General features: G+C 42.7%; 1 protein-coding gene and 1 pseudogene across 3 annotated transcripts; both read right to left on the bottom strand.

Annotated features, from left to right (window-relative positions):
- Positions 1-4,643: 4,643 nt before the first annotated feature.
- LOC101869424 (aldo-keto reductase family 1 member B1-like) lies at positions 4,644-12,739 on the bottom strand (annotated as a pseudogene).
- A 1,408-nt stretch (positions 12,740-14,147) lies between these two features.
- Positions 14,148-27,082, bottom strand: USP18 (ubiquitin specific peptidase 18). Of its 3 annotated transcripts, none has more exons than XM_031044973.2 (11): positions 26,884-27,082; positions 24,142-24,337; positions 22,935-23,031; positions 21,509-21,654; positions 20,525-20,604; positions 19,723-19,869; positions 19,310-19,405; positions 18,060-18,230; positions 17,004-17,135; positions 16,489-16,538; positions 14,148-16,190 (listed from the first exon to the last, which is right to left on the bottom strand). In XM_031044973.2, exons 2-11 carry the CDS (start codon positions 24,308-24,310, stop codon positions 16,124-16,126), a joined length of 1,155 nt encoding a protein of 384 aa, XP_030900833.2. In that variant the 5' UTR covers positions 24,311-24,337; positions 26,884-27,082; the 3' UTR covers positions 14,148-16,123. The 3 variants fall into 3 exon arrangements, with proteins under 3 accessions (XP_030900833.2, XP_005144464.2, XP_030900834.2); XM_005144407.3 differs by having other exon boundaries at positions 26,912-27,082; XM_031044974.2 differs by having other exon boundaries at positions 26,941-27,082.
- Between the last annotated feature and the right edge of the window lie 219 nt (positions 27,083-27,301).

The raw sequence follows: 27,301 nt of genomic DNA, 5'->3' as shown, positions 1-27,301 counted from the left end.
AAGTATGTTTTTCTGTTTTCACTCTAAAGCATGGACTTTATATTTTTTTTCTACTAAGTCTCTTTGGAACTTTTCATGAAGGCTTGACTGTGCCAGAATGGAGGAACTGTGCAATAAAAGCTCAAGTTGTGGGTCAACATATTGTGATACAAAGACAAAATGCTAAGATGTGTTCTGTTTACTGGGTTCAGTCCAGTGGCACAGACAGTCTCACTGCTGACTAGGAAAGATGTCTTTGGGTTTGGTCTAAAAGCACTGTTCCATAGCTTATGACTACTGAAAACTATGTGGACAATATTGGTCCCTTGCTGTAGTTCTGATGGAAAGCTAATGATTTCTCTGCTGAGGAAGTAGACACACAGGAATAGAAACTGCTTAGTCCTTCAAAAAAACTCCGTTCCCTACAGCTGGTCATGGTGACTTGAGCCTGTTTATGCTATATCTGACACTGGGAGGATATTATGTTCTTTTCCTGGAGCATTTTTTTCTAGTGTGGCATTCTCTCTCCTGGCTTTCAGAGATGGCTTCTGTATTTTCAGGTCTATAAAAGGGTTTATAAAGTGCTAGACCTGTGACCCCTTCCACATCTGCTCCTTGTGTAGCAGATGTAACTAATTAATGCTTCATGGGCCACTGAAAAGTATGTGAAGACAAATAGTCACTGCATGTGCCTAGATAGCAGCATGGAGTTGAATTAGTTACAACCACAGAAGAGGGAGTGGGTTAAAGGTGTGCTTGCTTATTAATCGCAAGGGTCAAATTAATCTGAAGATAGAGACTAGCAAGTTCCTAGCACTTGTCAGTGTTTGGTAATACTTCTGCTGTAAGTCCCTGCACTGACAGAACAAAACTCTTCAGAAGACTGTTGTAGCTTGTCCATTCCTCGCTTCTGCATCAGTGAACTGACCAACAAAACACTTACTCCTCTTCACAATAGCAGAAGAACATGCCCAAGTCTCTACCCTAGCCTCTGATAGCAAATTTTATTTCCTTAACAAGTAGCTTCTATGTAAAGCGAAGTCTAAACTCACTAAAAACACAGGCTGGAAGATTTCTGGAATCCTCAAAACTGAGTTAAGGAAGATCATGCTTTGTCGTTTCCTCTCTGCAGATAGCAGATTCAGTTAGAGCACAGGAATGCTGGGGTAGGTGTGAAGCACAAAATCAGACTCTACAACTCAGAGTTATAAAGCAGGTATATTTATTACAGCACCGGATGCAAGGGGGATCACCCCTCCTAACTTGCACACCGAGGGGTTAAGCAGGCGGATATTTATTACACACAAACATTCATGTTCATTAGGTTCCTGAGTGTTCGGTGGGGATATTACAATTAGTTTGGGTACTCATTATAGTAAGTCTCCTCCATTTTGGTGTTTGTGCAGTGCCCTCCAATGGTTGTGGGCAGGGGTCTTCAAGATGAAGTAAGCAGTCTTCCTCAGGGTGCACTTTTCACTTTTGGCACAGTTGGATACCCCAGTAATCACAAATTAGCTGAAACCAACTGTATCTGCAGGTTTCTGGTAGCTGGCAAAGATTTGGAACAGTGTGACCTCCGTACAAAATTAATTGCAAGCAGAACAGGATGGGCAAACAAGGAGTATCCCAAGCTAGCAGATGTTTGGGAGTCACTGTCTCCAAATTAACTGATAATTAGAAGGATGGTAAGAAATAATTCACTCATTAGAAGGATGGAAAGAAAGAATTCACTCTTGTTAGTAAGACTACTAAATTCTGTTATCCACCACAGGCTTACAACACAAACATTGTTCTCTATCTTAGACCTAAGTTAAGTTAAAAGTATTTTGTTTTCCAGGCACTTGCTTTCCTTATATCACGTGAAGCTAGGAAGTGTGCTGCTTGAGCAGCTTATAGCAGCCTGTGATGACAGTAAGCCTGCTGCTGTGGTTGCTGTGAGGCAACAATGGTTTGCTGGAAAGGCACATTATCTTTAAATCATATGGCTGCATCTCCACTGCAGAAGAAAAGGTACTTTATTTCCCTGTAACTGACATCACCCAAGTTTTTCTTACCTTTCCTAAAGTTTCTGCAGCTGAAAAAGATCTATTGTGTCTAAAACAAATGCACAATCTCTGGCTTCTAATTTGTTTTGAATTTTTTTGCTATTATATGACTACTGTGATCATCTAGTCTGACTTCCTGACTGCCACGGTCTATAAACATCCTGTAAATAACTTCAGGTCTGATAGATGTGATTAAATTGGAATGTTGCTAGAAAATTCCTATGAAGTAGAGTATATCTCAAGATAGGCTGTATGCCACAGCCTGAAGTGTGTACTGCTCCTGCTGCAGTAAATTGACAACCTTACGGCAGTCTCGATGCATGGAGGCAGAGCACCTTCCACATAGCTCCTTGTCTGACTGCAGACTATGATAATATCCTGTGACTGACCTTTTGAATTTGAACTGAATTTGAATTTAGGGGAGAAAGGGAGTACTTATTACACTTTTCTGTCCATCCCACTGTATTATAACTGTTTGGTGTCAACTGTTGATACACTTTTTAGACTTCTCTCTATCAAACGATTGTTGTAAGAAATACAGTTTGGTAAAACGGCTGTTTCTAGGGCATGTTATTCAAACATCTTGCAAAGGTCTAAAGTAGCCCAAAGCTATGTCATCACTTCCTTTACTGACTACAAAGAAAATCACTTGGGAAAGGATATCCATCAAGTGTGTATCTGAGCCCTGAACCTTAATTACACAATTGTCCTTCTTCTCTGCAGGCAATGCTGATCCACATTGTTGTCCTACTGGCCTGGAAGAGCCTAAAGCAATCACAGGCATTTTGAGTCACTTGTTAGGGTTCAAGAGCAAGAAATCTTGATTAACGCAGACCTCATTAAAACTCCAGCAGATGTATGGGTTGCAGTACCACTGACTTGTTTTTTACCATAGAAAACAACATCCAGTGACATCCTTTAAGTCAAAGCACAAGCAGACAGTCTTTAGGGAGCAGCACAAGAGAGCAAACATCTACTTTTGGCTTCTATGAGGTTGCCCAACTTCTCTGCTTGTTAAATAAGACAGTTGCCAAACAAAATAATTCCTCTGTCTCCTTTATCAGACTTTGGATTTGCTGGGAGTGATTCACAGTTTTAACTGCAGCTATTCTACTGATGAAAGGCAGTATTTATATACTTTTGTAGATATGATAAACCAAACATACAAATCTCCTACCAGTTTATTAGTTTTTAGCAGTTCATAAATAGGAAACCTCATTGAGAAAATGTTCCTGACACATAATTCAGTGGTGTCCTCTAAAGAGCTTTTAGTCTGTTATGCTGGAATTACTGAACTAAGACTCTAAAGCTGTGTATTGTGTTATCAAGACCTTCCGATGTTAAATGGATTGTCTTACACTAACAGCTTAAAGGTAGCATGTTTTAAACTTTTGTCCACAAATACAGCCACAAGGAGAATCTAAGTTTCTCTAAAATTGGTCAGGATTTATATTTATGACAAAAGCTGCTTTTCACAAATCTCACTCAGTTTTATTAAACTTCTTCGACTGTTATTACTAAATGATATGAGAACATATATTTTGCGCAAACTGAGAATTTCACTGCAAAAGCAGAGCAAAAAATACAGATAAAGAACTAACTGTGCTTGACAATAAGGGAAACAAACACATGCATGTTCAAAGATTACTTTTCATAGTGCCCGTGAGTTATCTTCTATCTTGTAATGCATATTCCACTTGTGGTTTAATACACATGAAGTATTAGAAATTGCTTGAAATAATGATCCTGGTCCCTGGAGGATCTGATAGTGGTGCCTATGTTACTTTCCCCAAAACAAAAGGATAGTCCTTGTGATCTTTTGCATCTAGAAAAAGAGAGTATGATTGAAACATTTCAAGGCTAAGATGAAAAAGTTTTCCCCCTGACAAAAACTCTTCAGAACTAAAATGGTGAGCTACAGCAAAAACACTAATGTGGGTTTGCTTAATTTTCATGGAGCAGTGAAAATGAATGCTCTGTAGCCTTCACATATACCAGTGACCTTGTTCTCAAAGGAAACTGTATCTTTCGCTTAGCTGAAATTGCTAAACTTGTTCGCAACATGAAGCCACTCTCTTGTTAACTCCTAAGTCCGCAGGATGCTATTAGGTAAGTGGGTAACCTGGGAAAACAGAATGGATTGCAGATCTCAGTAAGTCTCTATCTAATAGCCGTATTAGCTAGATGCTGCTTTAATAATGTTGGCATAAATATATAGGCACAGCTTTTCACTTCAAAAAAACTTAAAACTCTCATTCTTAAAAAGTTTGTTTACAGTGACTGTCTCTTACATGAAGCAGCCAAAGAAAACAGAGGAGGCAGGGGTGGAAGGCTGCCTATTTATTTTGGAGTTCCCTGCTGATTTTGATTTTCAGACAGCAGTTTGGTATCCATCTGTTACAAAATGTCTTAACACAAAACGTCCCTGCAAAAATCCTAGTGCTACCAACTTGTACAAGACAGGTAATGCTTTAATATACCTTAGAGTTGGATTCTGGCAGATAGGGATGTGACTGGATATTGGCCACAGTTCCCTCTCTTTTAAGGTGGGGTTTTCAAATGCTGTCAGTGAAGTGGACATCCAGAGACAATCTTGCTAAAACATGGAGGAGGAGGTACTCAGTTGCTTAATGTATAGATGTGATACTGCTTCTTGAAAGCCAGTAAGGTGCCTATCTCCTCTTCAGCCGATTCAAAGTCAAACACCTGAATAAAGGTCCAAACCAGCTGAGTTACTTCAGTTTGCAAGAAGAGAAGCATTAAGTTCACTTGCAGAAAGAACACTGAAAACAGAAGTAGAAAAGCTTATTTGAAGTAGTAGAAGTAGCTTATTTGTTGGAGTACGAGGAACTGTGCAACAAATGCATTATTGTGTCGAGCTACGAGTGAATGTCATAAAGTTACAGTGCTGGTGGGGTCTAATTGCATCATATTTATATCACAAGAGGGAGAAGGTAACCTCTGCCGATGTATTCTATTGAAGGAGATGTGGTTCATTACTTCTAAAGTAACTGTTTGCATTCATAAAGAAGTGACCTACTTGTTATTTGTCAGATGAAGACTTTGCCAGCTCTAGCTATGAAGGGAGTACTTTGTTCCACTGGCAGAGTGGGGTTTTTTTCTGTGTAAAGTTTGACACCATTGATAATCTCATAAGGTACCCTCTTACCTTAAAATTTTCTTGAATGTGGTGTGGAGTGACAGATTTGAGAATTACACTCACATTTCTTTGAATCTGGAGGCAGATAAGCACCTGAAGGAGCAGATATGGAATTAGAGTGGACAAGTTCTGCCTGTCTTCTGAAAGCCAAAGCCTGTAAATGGCTACACAGTTACACGGAACAGCTCTGCTGATTATCAGAGATGGTTCACAGAGAAAAAGCAGTGTAGTAAACCTTCCCCAGTTATTACCTGAGCTCATTTAATCGTTACCTGTCTCTTGAGATGACAGCATAGGAGTGCATTGAGCAAGAGTTCAGGATCAGTCAGGGATGCTGTGCACAGAGGTGGCTGGCATGCTATTTAAAGCCCAAAGCCATTGGTAATCTGTCCATCGTTAAAACTTGGCTTAGAGGTAGTATTTTTTTAAAGCACTACAGTGTGTGTGGGACACAGCTGGAACTCAGCTTTCCATAATACCTCTGTAAATAGCTACTTTAGCACAAGTGGTAAAAATACCCATCACCAGGGGAAATACTATGACGGGTATTAACCTGAGTTGGGTTTTTTTTGTACTTGAGTGCAATTTCCTTAATTTGGGGATCATCAAAAATGGAAATGTCCTCAGGCTTGGACCTGTGAAAATAAAAAGCAGATTTAAGCAGTTGAAAGGTCCACTGTTCCTCCCTCAGGCACTGTAGTGTAAAAATAACATTTAAAGAATAAGAAAGCATAATATTATGCACTTTGATTCACTATATTCTTTTTGCTCCTGTCCCTGCCATCTTTCTCTTTCATTGCCAGTTGGCATGAGAAGAGGCCTGTAGTTTCTAGTATAACAGGTCACTGTAATACATTTCAGTCCAGCCTGGGATGAGGCTGGAAATTTCTTTGGTCCAGATCCCAAAAATTTCATGTTAAGAATGGGCAGCTGTCGTGTCCTTCACAAGCACAGCTGCTCTGGTAAACATCCTGTCCCAGCCATGAAGACCTGAGTAAAGGCAAAATCTCTTCAAGTCATCCTTTTAAAAACCTAATCCATTCTCAGAAGCGTTTTCTGCTTTGCTTTGGGGGTGTTTTAGTTCAGAAGTTCTCTTACATATTTAATAAGCTCACTCAAGCTCAGTTTAGAATTATCTTTGCTACTTTCACTAACTAATTGATCCTTTTTCTCCTAAATATGAAACTCCAGTAACAGCACAGGTATGAATAAGCAAACTGAATATCACAGTAAGTGTGAGAGATTTCTGTATGTGTGTAATTTTTAAAGAATAAGTAAATCTTCTTCTAATTACATCAGTTTTACTCTGCGAGGGTTTATCCACATCCTAATACTGGTTTACTACATTGGCTCCAATCTATGTCTGAGATAGAAGTTTCACAAAGCATTCTTACCATGGCCAGTTGAGCACCCCAAGGGGACAATACACAGTGATAGAGATGCCTTTGGACTAGCAAAACTTGATCAGCTCTTCCTGAGGAAGATAGAGGTGGCTCTCAATCTACAGAAGCAGAAGGTACTTGAATGTTTAACATCACTATGGTGACCTACCAAGCCCCACATCAGCTTTGAATAGGTTGCTCCTTCTGCAGCTATGAGGGTTTTAATAGAGTCAGTCAGTGTTTCATATCATTTCCCCTTTTCCCAACCCTGCCTCCAACAAGACCGAATCTTCACCCATTAGTTTCTTTTTCCAGCTGCCTGCTTCAGTTTTCATGACTTCTCACAGTCCCTATACCAATGGGCTTCAAGGACCAGCTGTGCACATCCAGCTGAAGCACCTAACTCTCACATCATCTAGTCCTACCTATTCACCCCAGCAGTGTAGCCTGGCTCTGGTTCTATCTTTTCCCCTAGGGACTGTACAAAAGGAGAAGGGTAAGCGCTGTCACATTCTCCCTTGCAGAGCTCAGCTCTCAGCCTACCTTAGCTCAGTGCTGCAGCCAGAAGAAAGGTGAAGACTGTACTTTCAACCCAGGAGTGCCATAGGTTTGTGTGCCTGCAGCTTCCTACGCAAGGAAGGGCTCAGAACATTCTGCATCTTTCATTACTTTATCATTCAGCCAAATACAGGTGTATTCCCACGCAGATATGAAAAAGCACAGCCTTAACATAAAAGGTCATTTACTGTTAGTGATGTTCCATGCTGGGGCACAGAATGTTCTGCATCTTTCATTACTTTCTCATTTAGCAAATACAGGGGTATTCCCACGCAGACACAAAAAAGCACAGACTTAACATAGAAGGCCATTTACTGCTAGTGCTGTCCCATCAAATGCAACATCCCAGACAGATGTGATATCAGGACTGATGAGTTTGAGAGCAATTTATTTGATTATTTGCAGGTTTATGTCTTAAGCCTGGTTTGCTCAGAACCTGATCTGTTTGCAGTTGAAGTTGGAGACTCCAATTGCTTTCACCATTCCCACATCCACCAGCACTTCCATAGCCTAGAAACACTACAGAATCAGACTTGCTCCTGAATTAAGGTTTTGGGTTTTCTTAATGGAAAAAGTGCCTGTGCAAAGACTTCAGTGGTAAAAATCATCACGGCTGGGATCCTCTCTGATGTGATGTTAGTACACGACATTGACTGGTGTGACCCTGGTCTAAGACTCAGCCTCTCACATCCGGTATCATCATACAAATAAACTACAGCATTATTCAAGATTAACAATTACTATACTGTTATTAATTCATTAGGATACTGAAATGAAAAATTATCCCCAGGTAGAACTTCTGCTCCTAAATAAAAGAGGTTTTTGCTAGGGTAATTCCTCAGCTAACAAAATAATTATCCCCTAACAAAAGCCTTGTCATTTGGGACAGAGCAGCTTGACAAGGAGCTGTTCTGGAGGAGCTAGAGCAGGATACCTGCTCATTAATGGAGATTAATCTCCCAAGGGAGATGAACCATTTAGCAGTGGCAGTACAGCATAGAGAGTGCTGTGTTGCCCCACCTCCACCTATTTTCTTTCACACTAGCGAACACTAAAACAGCTGGACAGCCATAATTAGATTGACAACTCCAGCAGAAAAGAAACATGAGAAAATAATCTACTACCAGCCTTTAGAGCAGAAGAAACACCTCTTCCAAAACAAAATGCATGTTTATTTGCAGCTGCTATCGTCAGAAGCAGCCTGAAATGTTCTTTTTCCTTCAAATGAGCCACAGAAATGAGCCTTATTCTTCACATGGCAGAAGGAAAAGAGCATCAGCAAATTCCCCTGACTCTGGTGAGTCTCTTGTCTTCTTGCAGCCTGGCCATGCTGAGCACACAGTGAAGATGGAGGGCAAAGGAAGCCCAAGCCATCAGCCAAGCAGAAATTTGAGCTTGCACCCAAGTCTTGTATCCCTGTGCTCCTGCCTGTTCGTGTTGCAGCACACATAGCTTTAGCGATGGGCTTTGGGCAAGTTCCAGTACTTTCTAGAGGGAGGAGACTTGGATGTTCTGGCTACACTGACACAGACATGTTGGCTTTCCTGTGGTCTGGACAGCTTGGGTGTAACTGGGGTTGAGTGTGGCTACAGCTAAAGCCACCAACAAATACCCAGAGAGTAGTGTGGAGACTGAAGTGACAGCATATCTCATCTAAAGCCACTGCAGGGTACACACACAGTCAAAGATTTCCTCTTGCCATGCCCACCCAGCCAGTTTAGGATGCAGTAGACATAAAAATACCTCAGTTTTGCAAGGTAACACAAGAAGGAGCCCAAGGGCACAGAGAAATCAGCAGTCTGGAATACTTCACATACTTCACATCAGAAACTGATTCCTGTTGGCTGAGAACGACTCTCAAAGCGAAACCTTAACTTTTTCAGACTGTTATTTGAAGTTAGCAAGGATTTTTTGGCCTGTCAATGAACATACCTCCCATGTGTCCAGAAAATCTGTATTGCTGGGAATTATCATGTCATTTCCATCTGCAGGAAACAGCTCCTCTCCTGCCTGTCATCACAAAAGAAAAGGGAGTTTAGGGTAGGCTGAATTGTAACAGTTAAAGAAGTCTCTACACTCTATAAGTGTGTGAAGCTGGAGATGCTGGATATCCTGTCTTATGTTTGTGCTGGAGGGAGAGAGGTGGCCAAAACCAGTCATCTGTAGGAACAGTAATCTCCAAGAAAATCTGCCTCTCGAGAGCCTGCCCTGCAGGCAGAGGAAGGGCAGACACTTTTATGTGCCTCAGTCAGGCTGGGGGAAGGCCAGGGATGTGACACCATGGGGAAACGAGGATTTATTTAACCTGGGGGTAGAGGGAAAAGAGAAAAACAGGAGGTAAGTAATGCACAGCTGTTTGATCCTGGATAAGCAAATGGCAGTCCAATGGCTTTAAGCAGAATGTGAACTGGATGGTAACTGGATCCATGATTTAGAAGTCTCAATACCTTGAATCCCATGGGCCAGTGCATCAGGTAGAGATCCAAATAATCCATTTGGAGGGCAGCAAGTGCCGTCTGGCATGCCTCCTTCACGAGGGATCTCTCATGGAAGGTGGACCACAGCTGCAGGGGTAACACAAAGCTTGGCAGCTGCTCTTCTAACCTCACAACCACAGAGCATCCCTGGCAGGGAAACACACAGTGCAGACACAGAGACAGCTCACAATATGGCACATCTTCTTGCCTTGAGGAAGTGTCACTTCTGTGCACCTTATTCAAGTAAAATGAGGATGAGATACTCAAAAATTCCAACGATTCACACAATAATTAAACAGAACAAAGAAAACAAAGCAAAACTGGTGAAAATTGACCTGCCAGCTTCCAGCAGATAGAAGTTACTTTATTTTTCCTACTATTGTTGTGGGGAAAAAACAAAGCACAACACAACATACAGGAGCTAACAGGCTGAGGCCGGCAGCACAGCGGGAGTGACCACGAATACAATAGCCCTGCTTCCTGTCTCAGAGGCAACTGAGAGCACAGCCTTAGTTCCTGTCTCCATCGCTGACAATGGATATGGACTACAAAAAATCCCTCTCAAATCCAGCCCTTTTTGTTCTTTAGGAGTTGACCTCTTCCTTCCCTCCATCTATAAAACGCTTTGCCCTGAGTTAATTCACAGATCAATTACATCCCCTAGCATTTTGCAGGTTGGGACCTTGCCTCTCCTCCTGAGAGCTGGCCTCAGGTTAGACAAGTTACCCAAGGACATACCTTACTGACAGTACAGAGGTCTTCTCACCTCACAACCCCCTCCTTGATTTCTTCCCTTGCTGCATTCCTGATCTCACTCTCGTTCTGGTACAGGTAAGCACAGTCAAAGTGGCAGTACCCAACATCAATGGCAAACTTTACTGCATCTCTGGCTGTTCCCTGGAGGGACTGAAACAAGAAGAGAAATTGGTAATTTGGTAAACATCAGAAAAAGAAGTTTGCTGTTCCACAAATCTGGAGACTTTAAGCTCCCAAATAATGAGGTGTTCCAGTCTGGATCTTGCTTTCATTTAGCCTTCTGGGATAAAATGGCCACGGGAGTCACCGATGAGTTGCCTGAGCTGATTGCCCTTTTCTAAGGATTGAACATTCACATTCGGACACCAGACTATCTCAAAAGGAGTGTTAATTTGCTCAATTTCAGTGTGAGATCCTGACAACACGAGGAAATGAATCAGCTCTGGAAAGCTTGCTGGCCCTGCACACAAACAACCTGGCTCTTGTTGACACAGGACACGGAGCTGGGAGAAGGACTCCAAAACACTACGGACAGTGACACCTCCTGGGTGAAATACAGAGCCTGGTCTTTAATAGCAAAGTAATCACTTGAGGTTCTTGGCTTGGAGACACTGAGGAGTTCAATGACTGGATGCTGATTCTGGACAATGACACTTCAAGCAGAAACACGGTTCAAAACTGCAACCACCTCCTATATTTAACTTCACCGCATGCCCACCCATCATCTTCTTTTTAATGACTTCACTTCTCCAAACATTTCCAAGGAAGGGCTCTTGGTTGGTTCACCTAAATTTAAAATAACATGGAAACGGCAGTGGTTTTTTCCACACAACCAAGTAGCTGGCATAAAGGCTTACAAGCTTTCCTTTCTGCAGCCCCTTTCCCCATCCCAACCCTCTCCTATGTATGAATGCTGCAGCCCCTGGGAAAGCAGGCTAATGGGGACACCTGCCAAACGCCAGGCATTATAGAGTACCTTACCCTTGTGTGCTGCTGCAGTGTGAGAAAGCTGCCATGCAGGAGCAATCGGCATCACTTTTGGGTGGAGGAGGAATTGTTGGAGAGCAAAGGCAACAACAGACCCTGTGGTTACCCAGAGTCTGTAATGTGAGCTGTCCTTCAGAAAAGATAACCCGTTGTGGTGCTCACTGAACAGGACTCCAAGTCACCGTGACTGGGTAAAGGAGAAGCTCCATTGCCACACCAAAACACAAGAAGTTTCTGTGGGAACCTTGAGATCAAGTAGCTGTGATGAAGTAATCACAGTAAAAAGGTTTGGGCTATGTTTTCATTGCTTTAACATAAGAGATTTTTGTGGTGGCAGAGATCATGTGTCCAAAGGTTTCCTTCTGTTTAGTCCTAATCAGTTCCCGTTAGGGTCTCAATAGGTTCTTTCAGCAAGCTCATCCATCACAGTGCACATGTAAGGCGCACTTCGTTTTTTTAGAGCCTAGTTAGTTATAGCAGGCTTCTTAGTGTCTTTTGTCATTGGACCAATCAAGACTGAAAGAATTAAACAACCTCATCCCCATTTGTACCTAAGGTATATGATGATCAGCAACAGCTGACCCCAAAATATAGCAAGAATAATTTAACATACTTTTATGCTAACTGGACAGTGTTTCATAGGGTTGGCAGCTTGCAATTCAACATACTAATTTCCAGTCCCAAATCCAGGGGCTAATCCACTATTTTTCTTTTTCTTCCTAAAGAAACTCACTTTCTTAAAATTTTCAGCTCATTTCCAGGCTTTTTTTTCCATTTATAATTCAGTATACACTGAAACCTTCTCCTTTCCCAAAACCCATTAGATAACATTTGCAAGTAAAGAACTATCCAAACTACTTTCTTGCTGTGTGCTGCATACTCTGCTGCCATAAAAATAAGTAATCCTCACTCTTTAGGGAGTTCTTGTAAATCCCCATTTCCAAATCCATTAATTGCCACCTAAGTTCCTATACCCACACACCCTCATCAAAGCTGACACCTACATGACATGCTGGGATGTTAATAGCCTGAGCCAAAAGCAAAGATAAAAACATGAAGAAAAACGAGCAAGGCAGAAGTAGTAACTTGTAATATGCATTTTTTTGTCCATAGCTAAGATAAACCTCCTTCCACTGCTCACTCCCTGCTCACTTAGCAAGCTTCCTGAAGGACAGGCATAAATATCCATGTTACCTGAAGTATTCCAAACAGCAAGAAACACCTCACTGAGGATTTGCTGTCTTGCCTTGATCTGAAGAGGAAATTGCTGAAGAAGACTACTGTGCTTCTCAGCCTGGTCTTACCTGTGTGACCAGAGGCTTGGGGACAAGGAGAGGTCCCCAGTCCCAGGATGGGCATCCTCGCACGGGTGGGAAGCTCCAGGTAGGTGGCCATGTGCGGTCGCTTCCCAGTCACTGTGGTCAAGGAGAGGCTGCGGGCCCTTGTAAAACACTTTACTTAGGCTTTGCCTCTCCCTCCTGCCTGCTGACTGGCTGGAGACAAGGGAAATATGGGCAGAAGTGATACAATAGGCAAGAGAATGCATGGGTTTTACGTTTATCTTTCCCTTTGAAGAATTTAGAAACTGACTGTGGGTTCTTCACATGCATTTGTTGAGTGAGTGCATGATGCTAGTTACACGTATTGCATTGACCAAGGTTGCAGCTTTTTGTATATCTCACAGCCCCTGCTTTTCTGCAAAGAAAGTGGTATTTGGGAAGTTTGCACATACCCCAAGAGCTACTTCTCATCTCACGTGTTTGCTCAGTTTTCCCAGAGAAGCTGTGGCTGCCCCATCCCTGGCAGTGTTCATGGCCAGGTTGGATGGAGCTTGGAGCAACTTGCTCTAGCAGAAGGTGTCCCTGCATGTTGCAGGGGGTTGGAACTGGGTGAGCTTTAAGGTCCCTTCCAACCCAAACCTGAATGATTCTGTATTTACTGTTCTCTATTTTTTCCATGTGTTTCTTGAAGAGGGGGAATATTTGAATATGAGGAGAAGTGTGCCAGAGATGAAGCAGATAATGTGTATTTGCTACTGCTCCTTCCCTTAAGGCATAGCAATCCCCAAAAAAAACCAAAAAAAATGGAGAGGAAGAGTACTCAGGACTTACAATAATCTCTATACACACACACTCTTGGTTTTATCTGGATTTCAAAGCCCTTGCTACCAGTGCAAGTGGTTTGAGGACAGTAGCTCAAACACAGGACAACTAATCCCAGCTCCATTGTATGTTGTGGTAGCTCTTTATTGGTAGACAGCCCCTGGGTGAGGTGGACTCTGTGCTGTGAGTAGTCTCCATGTTATGACTGTGTATCAGCACACTGCCACTGACTGCTGTGCACTCAGCTAGAAGTTATCCTTGGGCAGTTTATCCAGGGTGCAGTGAACTTCACTGTGGACACAGAAGTAGCCAAGGACCCCTCATTGCAGTGGTGTTGGACTAAATGACCTCTGAAGGTCCCTCCCAACCCAAACCATTCTATGTATCTCTTTTTGCAAAAGCAGCTCAGGTCAGGCAGTTTTTAAATCTATACGCGATGCAGTTTGCACACCCTCCCGTGGCCCATCTGGATCTGGAAGCAACGTGAGCTTCCATGTAACAGCAAACCTGACAATAAACCTCATGGGTCTCCAGCACGAGGGCAAAGTGCACAGGGAACATTTAGCCTCATTTCCTTGACTGTTGGAGCTGAACATCAGCAGTAGCTCTAGCCTGAATGCTTAATCTGAGCATGTGGCTTGTAGTCTCCCACCTGCATTTATGGTGTTTAGGAAAAATAGATCAAGAATAATCCACAAGACTTATTTCCTAGGGCATTTATCCCATACTATTTTATTCAAAAGAAAAACATTGATTACTTTTCATTGAAAAAAACAACTGAAGAGATTCTTAAATATACCTCAGTGATTTCTTCCTTGATTGGTGATATACCTGGAAGGTTATGACACATTTGAGGCATTTTTCATGAGCATATTTTGATTTTAAATCTCAAGTTATATCAGACCATAAATGTCTTGTCAGTCTCTTAACCCATTAGCTTCCTGGAAGTGCACCATCTTTCAGCTACTTCATAGATGCAAAGTGCTGGCTAAGACAGGAGGTTGGTTTTCTTACTCACCTACTGCAAGGTGCTTTAGAAAGAGTCTAACACATTCCCGAAGGCATATAGGCTAAAAATTCCTCCTCCTGGTGACAACAATACACAGGATTATTTTTTTTTAACCAGAATGAGCAGTATGAATACAGAAGCTGAACAGAGTAATGGATTTTGCCAGGGCAGTGAAACAAACCCCTGCTAGGTCACAGAAATGTCATTTCCAGCTACGCTCCAAGATTTCTCAATTCACCTTCCACATGCCAACAGAAAATGGACATGACTTGTGAACTTCATCATCAACATAAAATTAGGATATATATAGCAGCTATTATAACTAAATCACTAATTTCAAAATATGCTCAGTCCCACAAAAACAGCACCCTTGTAAAGATACAGTCAAAGGGTTTCTTAGGCTAGAAGGTACTCTTAATCCACTGAAATCACCAATCCCTTCACAAGCTGTGATACCTTGAGACTTACCATGAGTGTATCAAAAGCATCGCAATCCTCCCAGCTGAGTCTTGCGGTGAGCTTTTAGAACTCTCTCCTTCTGACTGTCATGTTACCAAACTTCCTTTCTAGCTCTCTTTACATTTCCCCTCCAGCTGTGTGTCTTGTCATGGGAGCACAGCCTGAACCAACAGTGCAGAGTGATAGGGCTCAATGGGAGGTATAAAGATTACTTACTTTCTTTATAAAACTGTTCTCTCCAGAACACTTGCTGCTTGAAAGGTGTTTCCAAATTCACGGTCAGAGAAGGAAGGGAGAGAGCAGGACAGCTCCAGCTGGCAGACAGCTGAAGTGTACTAAGGAATCCCTCAAGTTCTAGCACATGGAGGCATCTCACTTCTCCTCTTGTCACAGTATTGATTGTATTGTGCAAAATCACTAGCTAGATTCAGGATCTTTGTTGCTCTTAGTATTTTCCTCTATACAGGAAGGAAAATACATATAAATGCCTGATAAGCATGCTAAAACAATAATCATCTGCACAAATATGTACAAACTCATCTTCTAGTTCAGAACTACTACAAAATCAGCTGATTTTAAAAAACACTTCTTTATGCTGACACCAACTTTTAAACACACTTCAGCCCCTGTAGTGATTCATTTTCAGGAAGGTTTGAAGGAGTAAACATCACTCGTGCACATGTCATAAGTTTTGTCCTTGATCCAGCTGTTTCTCAAGACTTTTGGGGTCCCCTGCTCAGCTTGCCAGCATCTAACATGGTGTTAAAAGGGCAGAGTAAGTCTCAAACTCTTATGGTCCTACTGGCTAGCCATGACCATCACAGCTTTCCAGTCATACCACATGCCTCAATGGAATATCAGGCAGGCTTTCAGGCCAAATGCTTCCCTTGTACTGGAATCCAGGCATCAGCATTAAAGAAACAGGTAAGTCAGAAGAGGCAAGAACTAACTTTACTATCTTTTAAGAGGAAATTAATAAATAGAATCATGTAAATATCAAAAAACATACAAAAGAAAAGCTTTCTAGTTGTGACAGTTCTGAGATCCTTTCTCTAGCTAAGTCTCTCTATTAAATTTTCCACAAATAAATGTGAAGGCAGAGGTCACTGACTGAGTGGGCCATGTCTTTCTTGTGGAACACTTGTGCACGTCCACAATGGCACAGAGGTGCTGATCTCCATGGAATATGCACAACTTCACGAGACATTCTCATACTCCTGGATAAGGCCACTGTGGGTGTTTTTTCATGTAAACCAAGAGATAGGCTGTTTCTCCCCTGTGGAAAAAAAGAAGAAGCAAAACAAGATGTATGTTTGAGGATTAGGGTTGCAAGGAAACCCCCAGGTTTGGTCCTGCTCAGCTTTTTGAGATCTGTGTCAACTGAACCAGCCCTCTCCAGTGATCCCTAAGGTATCATATTCACTCAGCAGCACTATATAGGAGGGCTTCTGCTCTCTTGCATCTCCAGTGCATCCCTGGCAATATGCAGCTCAAACCATTTGTCTTCCCTCTCTTTGCTACCCTCATTCCAAACCCCAGAGCAACATTTGATAAAAACAGGTACGTTTGCTTACCAGTGGAGGTTGGAATGTCCATACGTGCATTTCACATCATCCCACGATACCTAGAGAATTAAAACACAAGAGGAGGCTTGTAAAAGCTCTCAAGAGAGGGATACATTGTGATAGCAGCACAGCAATTCTTTTAAGAAGAGTGGTATAAATGGTACTTCCAGAAACTAAACACCCATTAATAAATCGGTTTATTGTCTTTACCCCTTGAGGAAAAACAGTTCCTTTCCTTCTTCTGAATACATACATTAAACAGATCCAGAGTACATAAAGTAGGGTATACAGTGAATGGCTGCTTCCGCACATTGTGAAGCAGAACCCAAGGCCTTGTTTGGTACAGAAGCTAGAGAAGCTCTGCCCTCAGCTCAGAGTACACTCTAGCAGAAGAATGAGGTGCACAGAGCTCTGCAGCTTCTGTTTTCTTTCCTGGTTCTCTTTAATGAGCAAATGGACAGACTGAATGGGATCTCAGGGAGTATCCAGGAAGCTACAAAAGAAATGTGGGTTTGTCTCCTCACCTGGCAAACCTCGGAGTCGTTGAAGCAATACCATTTACATTCTGTGAGACTTCTAATATAGGCACAGTAGTGTCCATAGCTAATTGATCCTGAATGGGCAATGACAGCAAAGAGGTCATACTGCCAGTCAGCCTGTGAAGAACCACAAAGAGTGACTTTCAGTGCAGCAATTCTCATTTGCCATTGCCTAAAGAAGATTCAGCAGCCAGGACAGCAAGAATGTGTGTTTTGTGAGGGAAAAGGAAATAGATTAGACTGGCCTTGAGGATCCTGCCTTTTCTGTTCTTACCCTCAGAGTTTTCCTTATCAGTTATGGGGCTGTCAGCCTCCTTGGCACCCTGAACACAGGAACATGAGAAAGGCTGTAGGACAGCAAAGGAACAGCAAAAGGGTTACACTGCAGCCAACACTGCACCAGTGAGGTTTGGCTATTGCCACACTTTGCCTTGTTGTTTCTCATTAAGGGGAAAAGATCCACTCTCAACTGCTTGGCAAAGCTGTCGCCTCCCTGCTAACCTTAACTCTGTGGCAAACAACACTACATGGGAAACTGCCAGGAATGGAATTTCCCTGTCTTGGACTGGTGACCTCTGCAAAGCAGTGGGTCTGCTGCTCACACTGAGACCATCTTGAGCTGGAGTCCAAACCACACGACGGAAGTTGCCTCTAAGACACTGTTTACAGTGTCTGGATTGGGTCATCCAAACGAACTGTGTTTTCATCTTTTCTTTGGTATGTTTAGAAATGGAAGAAAAATGTTAAACACTCAGAAAAAAAATATTTGTAAAGCCTCTTTTTTGTCCTTATGGCAGAAAGCTGCAGTTATGGTGCCTTTGGTAGTTATATCTGAGCACAGAAAGTTGAATAATGCCTGAACCACTTAAAACCATGAGATATGAGAGAGCACCAGGCACAGGTAAAGCCTGAGATGAACATTTTTAAGAGAGGTGCTTTGAACTGAGGCAAGTACTGATGTCATCTCTTAAGTTTTTATGAGACTTGAGGACAAGGGAGAAGAAAATGTCCTTTTAAACCAGGGCATTAGGAGTATCTCACCTTTTCATTGTCATCTGCTTGGCACTGACTTTCAGTCAAGACTGCATTGAAATCAAGGTCTTGCGGGAATGGCAGGTAGTGACTAAGCTTGTGAATGTGGGCTGCTTTTTCAACGCAGAAACGCTTCAGGTGTATGGTCAGGGTCTGTGGCAGATGGACTAGCTTCATGCTCTGTAAAGCAATAAGTAACACCATTGAAAACTAAGGAACAAGACCTGGGGAGGTAGGGTGGAAACAACCATTGCCACCCTGTGAACATAGCCCAGAAAACAGTCAGAGCTACAGTGGATGAATGCCAGTTCCACTGGACAGCAGATGCCTTTGTAGCCAGATTTGTGATAAGCAAGTTTCTCAACTTCAGCATTGGTTGTCTCAAGGGTTGCTTACTTTCTAACCTGCTTTCTAACCTGAACCCTAGGGCAGTAGCACCAGGTAGGTGAGGAGAGGCAAGGCAATTTTCCTGTGACATTTGGCCACCAGAGCTCCACGGAGGATGCCAAGCTCACAGCACATCCCTTCCACCACTGCCTTTGTTGATACTACTGTTGCTGCCACCATGGCTGTCAACAAGACATATGGATGCACTGTGGCTTTAGAGATGACTCAATGGAAAGTGCCTCCAAGCCCTGAGCTGAGGCAGTCTCCCCCCACATCTTTGCCAGCTGATGAATTAGCTGTTCCATGAATAGGCAAATGTATTGAAGAGATCAACACTGTAAAAAATGGGGAGGCCAGTGGAAAACAAGGAAGAAAGGAAATCACCCTAAGGTATCTTACTTTTATGTGCATGCACAGCTCCAGTAACATGTTCTTGTCTACCTCTGGAGCTATACAGCAGTGTAGAACCCCACAGCAGAAGCACAACATGGAATCACAGAATCATAGCATCACAGAATGCTTTGGGTTGGAAATGACCTTAAGATGATCTAGTTCCAACCCCCTGCCATGGGCAGTGATGCCTCACACTAACATAAATCAACTTTTTGGCTGGTACAGAAATGCTACATCCCTTGGTGGCTTACATGAAAACCCACAAAATCATTATTTTGTTGCTAGAGCTACATCTACATTAAGGAACTTCTTAACAGGAAAGATGCATTTGGTTTATATCTAGCTGACATTGCTGCACTGACAAAGCTTTGTATTGTTGATCTCCTCAAACTGATATGGTTGAGTCCTTTTCCCACCTTCCCAGTCCTAAAGGGACTTCTGTGTAGACGAGAAATATTGGTAAATAATTATCTGATTACCTGCAGAAAAGGTGTCTTTCTTCCACACTGGTCACAGAAACACATGTTGCGACCAGTCAGCTCTTCAGGATGGAAAAAGCATTGCAGGCAGTCCTTCTAAGGAGACAGAGGAGATTTCTTTCAACTGAATTCCTTCAAGCCAGATTTCCATTTTTACTTTGTTTCACAGGATACAGCAAACAGCAAAGCTACAGAAGGCATATTGTATTCAAAGGACAAAAGATAATATGAAGAAATTTAGAACCCCTCAAAATAAAGAAGAAATGTGAATGAGATCACCTCAGTGTACCCTGCAGAGATTCTTACAGAGATTCCAGCTGAGTCCAAGACACACCAGGGCTGCAAAGAAAAGGCTCCCACAGTGAACAGAAGATAATCTTCTTCCTAAGTAACCAGTGCTGGCACTAACTTACCAGAGTCTTCAGCATGCGGCAATTGGAATCCAGCAGTGGGAGTGGAAGGGTTAACATGCTGCTGTTCTTCTTTTCTTCAAAAGAGCACTTCTGACAGGCCAGGTGCTCCTGTATACAGATAGTGTACAAATCACTCAGCTCTTCAACCTGGAGGAGTAAAAAAAAGGCCAAAACAAGGTTTATGAAGAACACAGCTGAGGTATTTTCCTCTGTGGGCAGGAAAGACCACGTGGACACGTTTCTTCACACGGTGTTACTACTTTCAGGCTTGACCTCAGATCTGACACTGACTTATATGGACAATTCATTTACTGGAGAACAACTCATCACATAGCAGAGGGGAAAGACATAGTCTAACAAGACCAGACAGTTAAATGTCTGCTTTGGTAAAGAATTTTACTGTTTTGTTTGGAAATGCAACAGGAGCCTGTCTTCTATATGAGCAAAACTATGGCAGTGTGTTGAGGAAGAGTTACTTTTCTCTTACCTTACATAGCTCCTCTGGGAGGAACCATCATATACATAACATGCTAACAGTGAATAATTACAATGAAATGCACATGGTTGGCTTCAAAGATACACCAATGTCAAGATACACCAGTGTTGCAAAAAAATCAAACCTTTTATTATTAATTGGTTCTCTCATGAGAATGGAGACCCTAGCATGCTCAAAAAGTAGGATGAACAGAAGTTAACTGTGATTCATAATGCTGAAGCCTATGAAATTAAGATTCCCTCTTCCATTAGATCACACATAACAAGAGCCAAAAGATCTTGTGTTCTTTTCAGGGATTGTTCTTACCAGCTCTGGCTTTTTCATCTGCCTCTTTATCAAGTTCCAGAGAGTCAGAAAGAGCTGAGCAGCATCATGCTGCACAAACACTGGACAAACAGAAAACACAACCTTGATCAGTATTATGAACAGCACCCCACAGACTTCCTGCAGATGGCAAAGGGAAATTCATTGTCCCCCATTAGATCCAGTCTGTTCTTCCATTGCTACTCCTTGTCAGGGACAGAGCTTAGACTGGAAATGAGCTGCAATGTCCCCATGTGACCCAGGCAGGCAGTGGGAAAAGATGGGAGGGCTCGAATGCCCCATTTGTAGAACCCAATGCAAAAGCTATGTCCTTGTCACCAGATGCAGTGCTGTCTTTTCTAGCTTTTAGATGATAAAGATCAGAGCATTTGAATATACTGTGTGTATATGCACATGTAAAGAGACCCTCAGCATCACACTGTCTCCAGTCCCCCATGCATTTAACACTCTCTGTCCTTTGGGACCCTGCCCAGGTGGGAGGTTAAGCCAGCAAGTTGTTTTCTCTGCCCTTATAACAAGGAACAGGAAGGATATGTTTTCTATCCTTGGTTATCTGGATGAGCTCAGTATCTTTACCATGCGATCCCTTCTAATAAGAAACAGCAGCTTTTTCACTATTATCATGCCAGTATAGCAAGAAATCAAGCTATAAGCTGTCCTTTTTCTGCCCTGCACAGCCCATTCCCTCTGGCCAGTATGAGTAGCTGAGTCTTCTAGTAGTCTGATAGTCTTCCTACCCCTTGGACATCAGCAAGGATATCTAGCAGGGGCCTTTTCTTTCTTTTATTTTCCCCTCTTCACAAGTAAGAAACAGCATCTCTCTCACTACTACACATCATCATGTACCTAACTCCTCACATTTCTGAATCTCTGAATGAGACATCAGAGTTTGCACTGCTGGTTAATGCTTGAAAATTAACATCCCTGATCTGCAGAATGAGGTAGGCATGAGGTGGCGCTGCTTACATTTCACTTTGTATGCTGAAAGACAGTAAGCAAGGGCTACGGGATAAACAGCTTTCTGCTTGCCACATTGCATCTCTTCCAACAGCAGGAGCATTTGGTATGGGACATTCTTCTTCTGCTGCTCAGCATATAGTGGCACCGTGATCCTATCAAGAGAAGTGACAGGAATGGTGATCGAGTGGGACGATAAAGAAACATTTGACATCACACCTGAAGAAGCAAAGGGAGATAGCACAGAAAGCAACTCAAGAGAAACCAGAGTGGGCTTGTTTTCAGCAAAAGAAGGAAAAAGGGGAAGCAGACACCTGCGCTAGCTCATCCCAAAGTGCTGGCTGACCATTCTAAAGTAAAAGGCCACAATTCTAAGTTGGCCTTCTCATGAATAAGGGGCAAACCGAGCAGGATCTGAAGTGCTTTCTGGGCTCTAGAAACAACATTTGGGATAGAGCCAGTTTCAGAGCTGTTCTTGCCTCTCACCTGTTCATGCCTTGATTCTCAACATAACCTCAGAACTTTATCAGCACATATATAATGCTTGTATTTCAACTAGATGCCAACTGGAAAGCTGTTTACCCTCCCTAAATTTATTGCAGTCCACAGGTTTTTCTGTCTTTCTTCAAATAGCACTGGTAACCTTCTGGTTATCGGTTACTGATAGGTACCGGTAACTATCTCATCATATAGCTTTGCCCATTTATGACACTTCTCATCTCTGCATGTCTGTAACTTCTTCCCTCTTTGCATACTGGTAGGCATGTAAGAAATTTGGAGAAAGGAGGACTGAATAGGGATGATCCACTTAGATAATTAAAGCTGCAGTGAGCTGAGTAAACTAAAAGCAAATCAAAACAGTTATTAGTGCGGTTGGTAGGAAGGCAGTAGCCCAAATCTTCCTCTTGAAAAAATAGGAAGCATGGCCAAGCAAAACAAAATAACACTATGTATTTGTCCTCTGCAACAACACTTAACTCTTCTGTATCAGGTGCTAGCCAGGACAATCAGAGGACAGAGGCTATGGATCACAATATATTTACTTTTGCATGTTTAAAGTTACAAAATGAATACTGGGTTACACACAACACATCCTTTAGTTATAGCAGCCTATGTGTAAACGATTAATAAAATCATATCCTGTTATGAAAAAGGGAGATATAAGTCTTGAAGACTCAGTTCAAGGCTGTAGCTTACCAGCGTGCAAATGGCACATGAATCAGAGATGACTAACAAATCATCTGCAACTGTTGCCTTTGCAGGCCCTAGTCTGTGTGTGACAGACACAACAAGGCAGAGACCTTGCTGAATAAGTTGAAAGCGCCTTGCAAGCACCTTGATGATCCAAGCCTTCAAATGCACGTCATGTAGAAAAAAGGAGGGGAGACAACAGAGCAACAATGGGAGTATCTTAGGTAGTTCAAACCAGTGATACCTTCGCAGTATCCTTGTGAAGTGTATATTCATGAAGAACACTTGGAGCAGGGAGTTCAGACAGCAGCTGTGTCCAACATTGTACAGCCCAATGGCTTCTGTAGGCACAGAAAAAGAGGAAGGGAGTCATGGAAATAGGTACAAGAAAAAAGAGTGACAATTACTTGAAAGTGACAAACTCCTCTTTCACATATTTAGCCATTCAGGATATACAACCAGCATCTTGGCCAGACCTGAGAAAGTGTTCAATCTGATTCTTATGTTACTCAAGCAGATAACATATTTTTGTTTGGCAACTGACAGGAAAAATCCAAATAAGACTGGATTATGATGCTCAGATATCTCCCAGTTGCTCTCTTTTCAGTCCTTTCATAACACATCTAAACATAAAATAAAAAAACTCCACAGAAGTCAAAGGCAGCCTGTATGAGGATTTTTATTTAGCCTTTTGCACAGCCAGGCTTAATGACAACTAATTATATTTTATATAAGGCTTAATTAACAAAATGAATAGCTCACATGTTAGCTGTCCACCACACAGGCTTCAGGTTTCCCCTTCAGCCTACCTCTGCTGTTCTATGTCTCCATTTCAAAGAAAGGAACCAGCTTGAGAGAAGTGGAAAAAGCAAGCCACAGCTGTTCATACTGCATCTAAAAAGACAGCATATTCCGTGCCCCAAAGTAGTATAAGTAACCATGGTCAGAAATCAGAAGTTTTTCTTCTGAATTCATCACCAAAGAAAGAGAGGACATGGAATGGAAACTCAGAACAACTCTTGAATGCATACAGTTGGTGGTAAGGGTGGGCTGTAGCTGAAATAGAACAGTATGTACACCTGAAATACTGATGGAAGCTTTTGAGAGGCCAAGTGATGCAGCAGAACAACTAGGGCCTCGTCCATGGTTCAGCAAATCCGGAAGCAATGCTGGCTATGTTTGGAAAGAAACAGAACCAGCATCTAGATCCTTTTTGCTGCAATGGACAATTTGAGGACTTAAAATTGGAAAAAGCTTTGAGATCCTCATGTAATCCCTTCTGCCCCCCCAAAAAAAAACCACAAACCCAAAATGGCTACTTGGCACGGCAAATTGAGAATCACCTGCATATTCCTCAGTGAAAAGGTAAAAGAATAGGAGAAAATGTAACCCAAAGACAGAGAATGGAATAACAGGTATTAGTATGAGAGGAATAGACAAAACATTATTACCATTTTTTAAGTCTGCCACACCAAAGACTGATGTTAGCCTCTGGACTTTGGCCTTCAGCTCTTCAGCTTCCTCTTCATTATTTTGTACTTTTGCTTCTGCCTTCAGAGTCTCTCTTAGTGCCATCTCTAGTTTCTTGCTTGTTCCCTGACGTCCACTCCTTTGTCCCATCAACAATGCTTTACAAAGACGGAAGGGCTGCAGAAAGACACAGAAAGATCAGAAAGAGGAGGACCACCAAGAAGCAGAGGATTTGTCTTTGTATGTGATATTTTCATTATGAAAAAGCTGGAATGTCAGTAAAATTAGTAAGATTACTGCAACAGCATTTGATACATTTAAATTAACATGGAGTATTGTAGTTGTGCTGGGTACTGGCAAGGTAACAGACATGGAGCTTGATGGCAATTGCACATCTTGTTGTCTTCCTTTTGTGGCTAAATAAATAAATGAACCTCTGGTTCTGCATAGCCAGGGAGCCACGGGTAAATTTGGTAAATAATATGCTTAAAATTGTGCAAATGGGAGATGATGCAAAACTCCTCTGTTTAGTAAAAGTATCTGAAGTATCCCGAGCATTCAAAAGGGCAAATTTCACCTTGTCTAGACCTTTGAATTGATAAGCATTAGTTTGTTTTCTATACTGGGCTCTCTGCATTGTTTTCTAGTCACAGCTCTACTGTGGCACTTTGGACTGTAATTTTAAAAGCATTTAAGCACCTAAATATCAGTTAGTTCTTATGCTCCTTCAAGTGTTCACAGGCAAAGTAACTGTTTAAACAAAAGAACCATTATAATGCCTTGATTTGCAAGCGAGTATTGAACAGACTATTACACTCATCGGTTTCTCATAACTTATCTACTGGCTATTTAAATAAAAGATTAAGAAGTCACCAAGCTAAAGCGAGATGAAAATACCCAGGGCAAAGCAATGTGACAAATGTTCAAATGCAGTTACACAGAAACGAAACTTTCTTAAGGTCCATGTCCAACAGGAAGGCAGAATCATAAAAAAAAAAAAAAAGATATGCTTAGGGAAGAATTTGTGAGGATGGAAAAATAAAACACAAACCAAATGCTCAGAAATTAATATTCTACAAATACTAGACAGCACATACAATGAACCTGAGGCCAGCTGCTGAAAGAGTGAAGAATAACCAAAAAATACTGGTTGTGCCTTGCACAAAAAAGAAAATCTGTCCTTTAAAAGCACATTAGTTTTCAAGTTAACTGCACCTAATAATGTTAAATATCAAAGTTTCTTAAGAATTAGGCAGGGAAACCAGAAATTGATCTTTTCCCCCATGTTGCGTTTAACCTCAAGTATACTTTTTCCTGACTGTACTCTTAATACTGTACTTTTGAAGTTTACTTTTGAACATCAGGTATCATAGATTCAGATTCTCTAAATATTGTCAGATTTGCTTTGGAGTTTTATTGGGGGAGAAATAAATTTAGACACTCAATAGATACAAAAACAGTACTTTTAATAGCTAATCAGGAAAAGAGAAATTTGACTAGATTTCTTCGTCAGCAAAACAGCATCGGAAATCACTCTGCCTCTTCCCTGGCAAGAATTTAAAGAGGCATTAAGGTTTCTGAGGGCCCAGCTGGAGCACGAGCCCATCTGTGATTGCACTGAGAGACCCACTGGTTTTAGTTGGTACAATATCATCCAGCAGGTAAGTAATACAGCCAGTGGAGATGCCAAAAGAGACATAAAGGGGGAGGATAGGCAGGGCAGAGGTACCTAAACAACAGCTAGAGATGTACTGCGCATGAGGTGAACTTGCAAGACACAGCTTTTGGCAAGAGACGTAGGATTAAGGTGGCAGTGGACAAAAGAGAAAGCTCGTTTCTAAAAGGCTTTGGGTGATCTGAGAAATAAGTGGAAAGATATTAAGGCAGATACAGAGATAGGAGCATTTGGATCTCTGGTTCAATGAAATCCTCCCCCAGACACTACTAGCGGGATCCTTGGTGTGGGAGCAGGGACATGAAAACAATTTCCCAACCCTTGCACAGAACTGCCATTTTATGGATATCAGAAATATGGCATTCCTAATATTTGCACTTGACTTTCCTTTCCCTGCATAACTGTATAAAACCTGGTGAGGAGCAGGCTGCCCTCTTGCCCCTAATTTCTCCTCTCTCACTGGAGGAGCAGGGTTGTTTCTCAGTTTCTTTTGCAGGTCAGGGGTAGGACTCAGCACTGCTCCCTCAACGCACATGGCTTGGCCACGCTAGCACCAGGCAGAAAAAAACTAGTGGCAATACCTTCTCATACCCGCCACCTCATTATCATCGAGCCCTCTCAATTGCTCTCAGCTTGCCCAGCGTCCTCCTTTTACCCCAGCCTGCTCCACAGCCTATCCATCCTTCCAAGACACCAGCCTCTCATGGCAAACCACCAGCAGCCCCGTACCACAGCCCCAAAGCCCCTCTCTGCCTGAGGGGAACCACCACCCATGACACCTCTTCTCCACCATCATGGCTTCTTTACCCTCATGGGTACCCTGGGGAGCAGGTAGACAAGGGGATGGTGCTGGGGCAGGAGGAGGGCTGCAAGGCAGCAGCCCTGGGGTACTCTTCGAAGGACACTCAACCCTTCACTTCCATACTCCTCTTGGATGAGACTGACACGAGGTTTCCCACTTTGCTGTCAAACTAACGCGTTTGTTTAGCTCCCTTTCCCCCCTCTCCTTTCCGTCCTCCTGGCATTCTGTGCCTCTAGCCCATCCCACCTGACAGAGCAGCAAGAGGCTTGCTCACCGATTCCCGCAGCCTCTGCGGGTCCTCACATTCACAGCCTTGGGCGCTCGGACACTGCGTCTCCCCGGAGCGATCCTCAGGACCACCTCAGCCTGTCGGCCCGGTCCAGCCCTGCCCAACCACCGGAGGGCGGCCGGCAGCGAGAGAGGCGCAGCGGGGCCGTGGAGGGCAGCGTGGCGCCGGCGGCGGAGTGCGGCCGCCTTGCCTCTCCCCTCCCTCCCCTCGCCGGCTGCGTCAGAGAGCGGCAGCCCCGCTTGGTTTTCATTTCCCGCTCGGCAGAGCGCAGGAACAGAAAGTGAAACTCGCTCAGCCGCGGTCCGGCCCTCGGCAGCTCGGCCCGGTGCGGTAGGCGGGGCGGGAGGGAAGGAAGGCCGTAGTCCTCTTTGCACA

The sequence above is a fragment of the Melopsittacus undulatus genome, chromosome 5 (genome assembly GCF_012275295.1).
Source record: "Melopsittacus undulatus isolate bMelUnd1 chromosome 5, bMelUnd1.mat.Z, whole genome shotgun sequence".
NCBI lineage: Eukaryota > Metazoa > Chordata > Aves > Psittaciformes > Psittaculidae > Melopsittacus > Melopsittacus undulatus.
The sequence above is the reverse complement of the archived record's forward strand: the minus strand, read 5'-3'. Positions and strand labels throughout refer to the sequence as shown.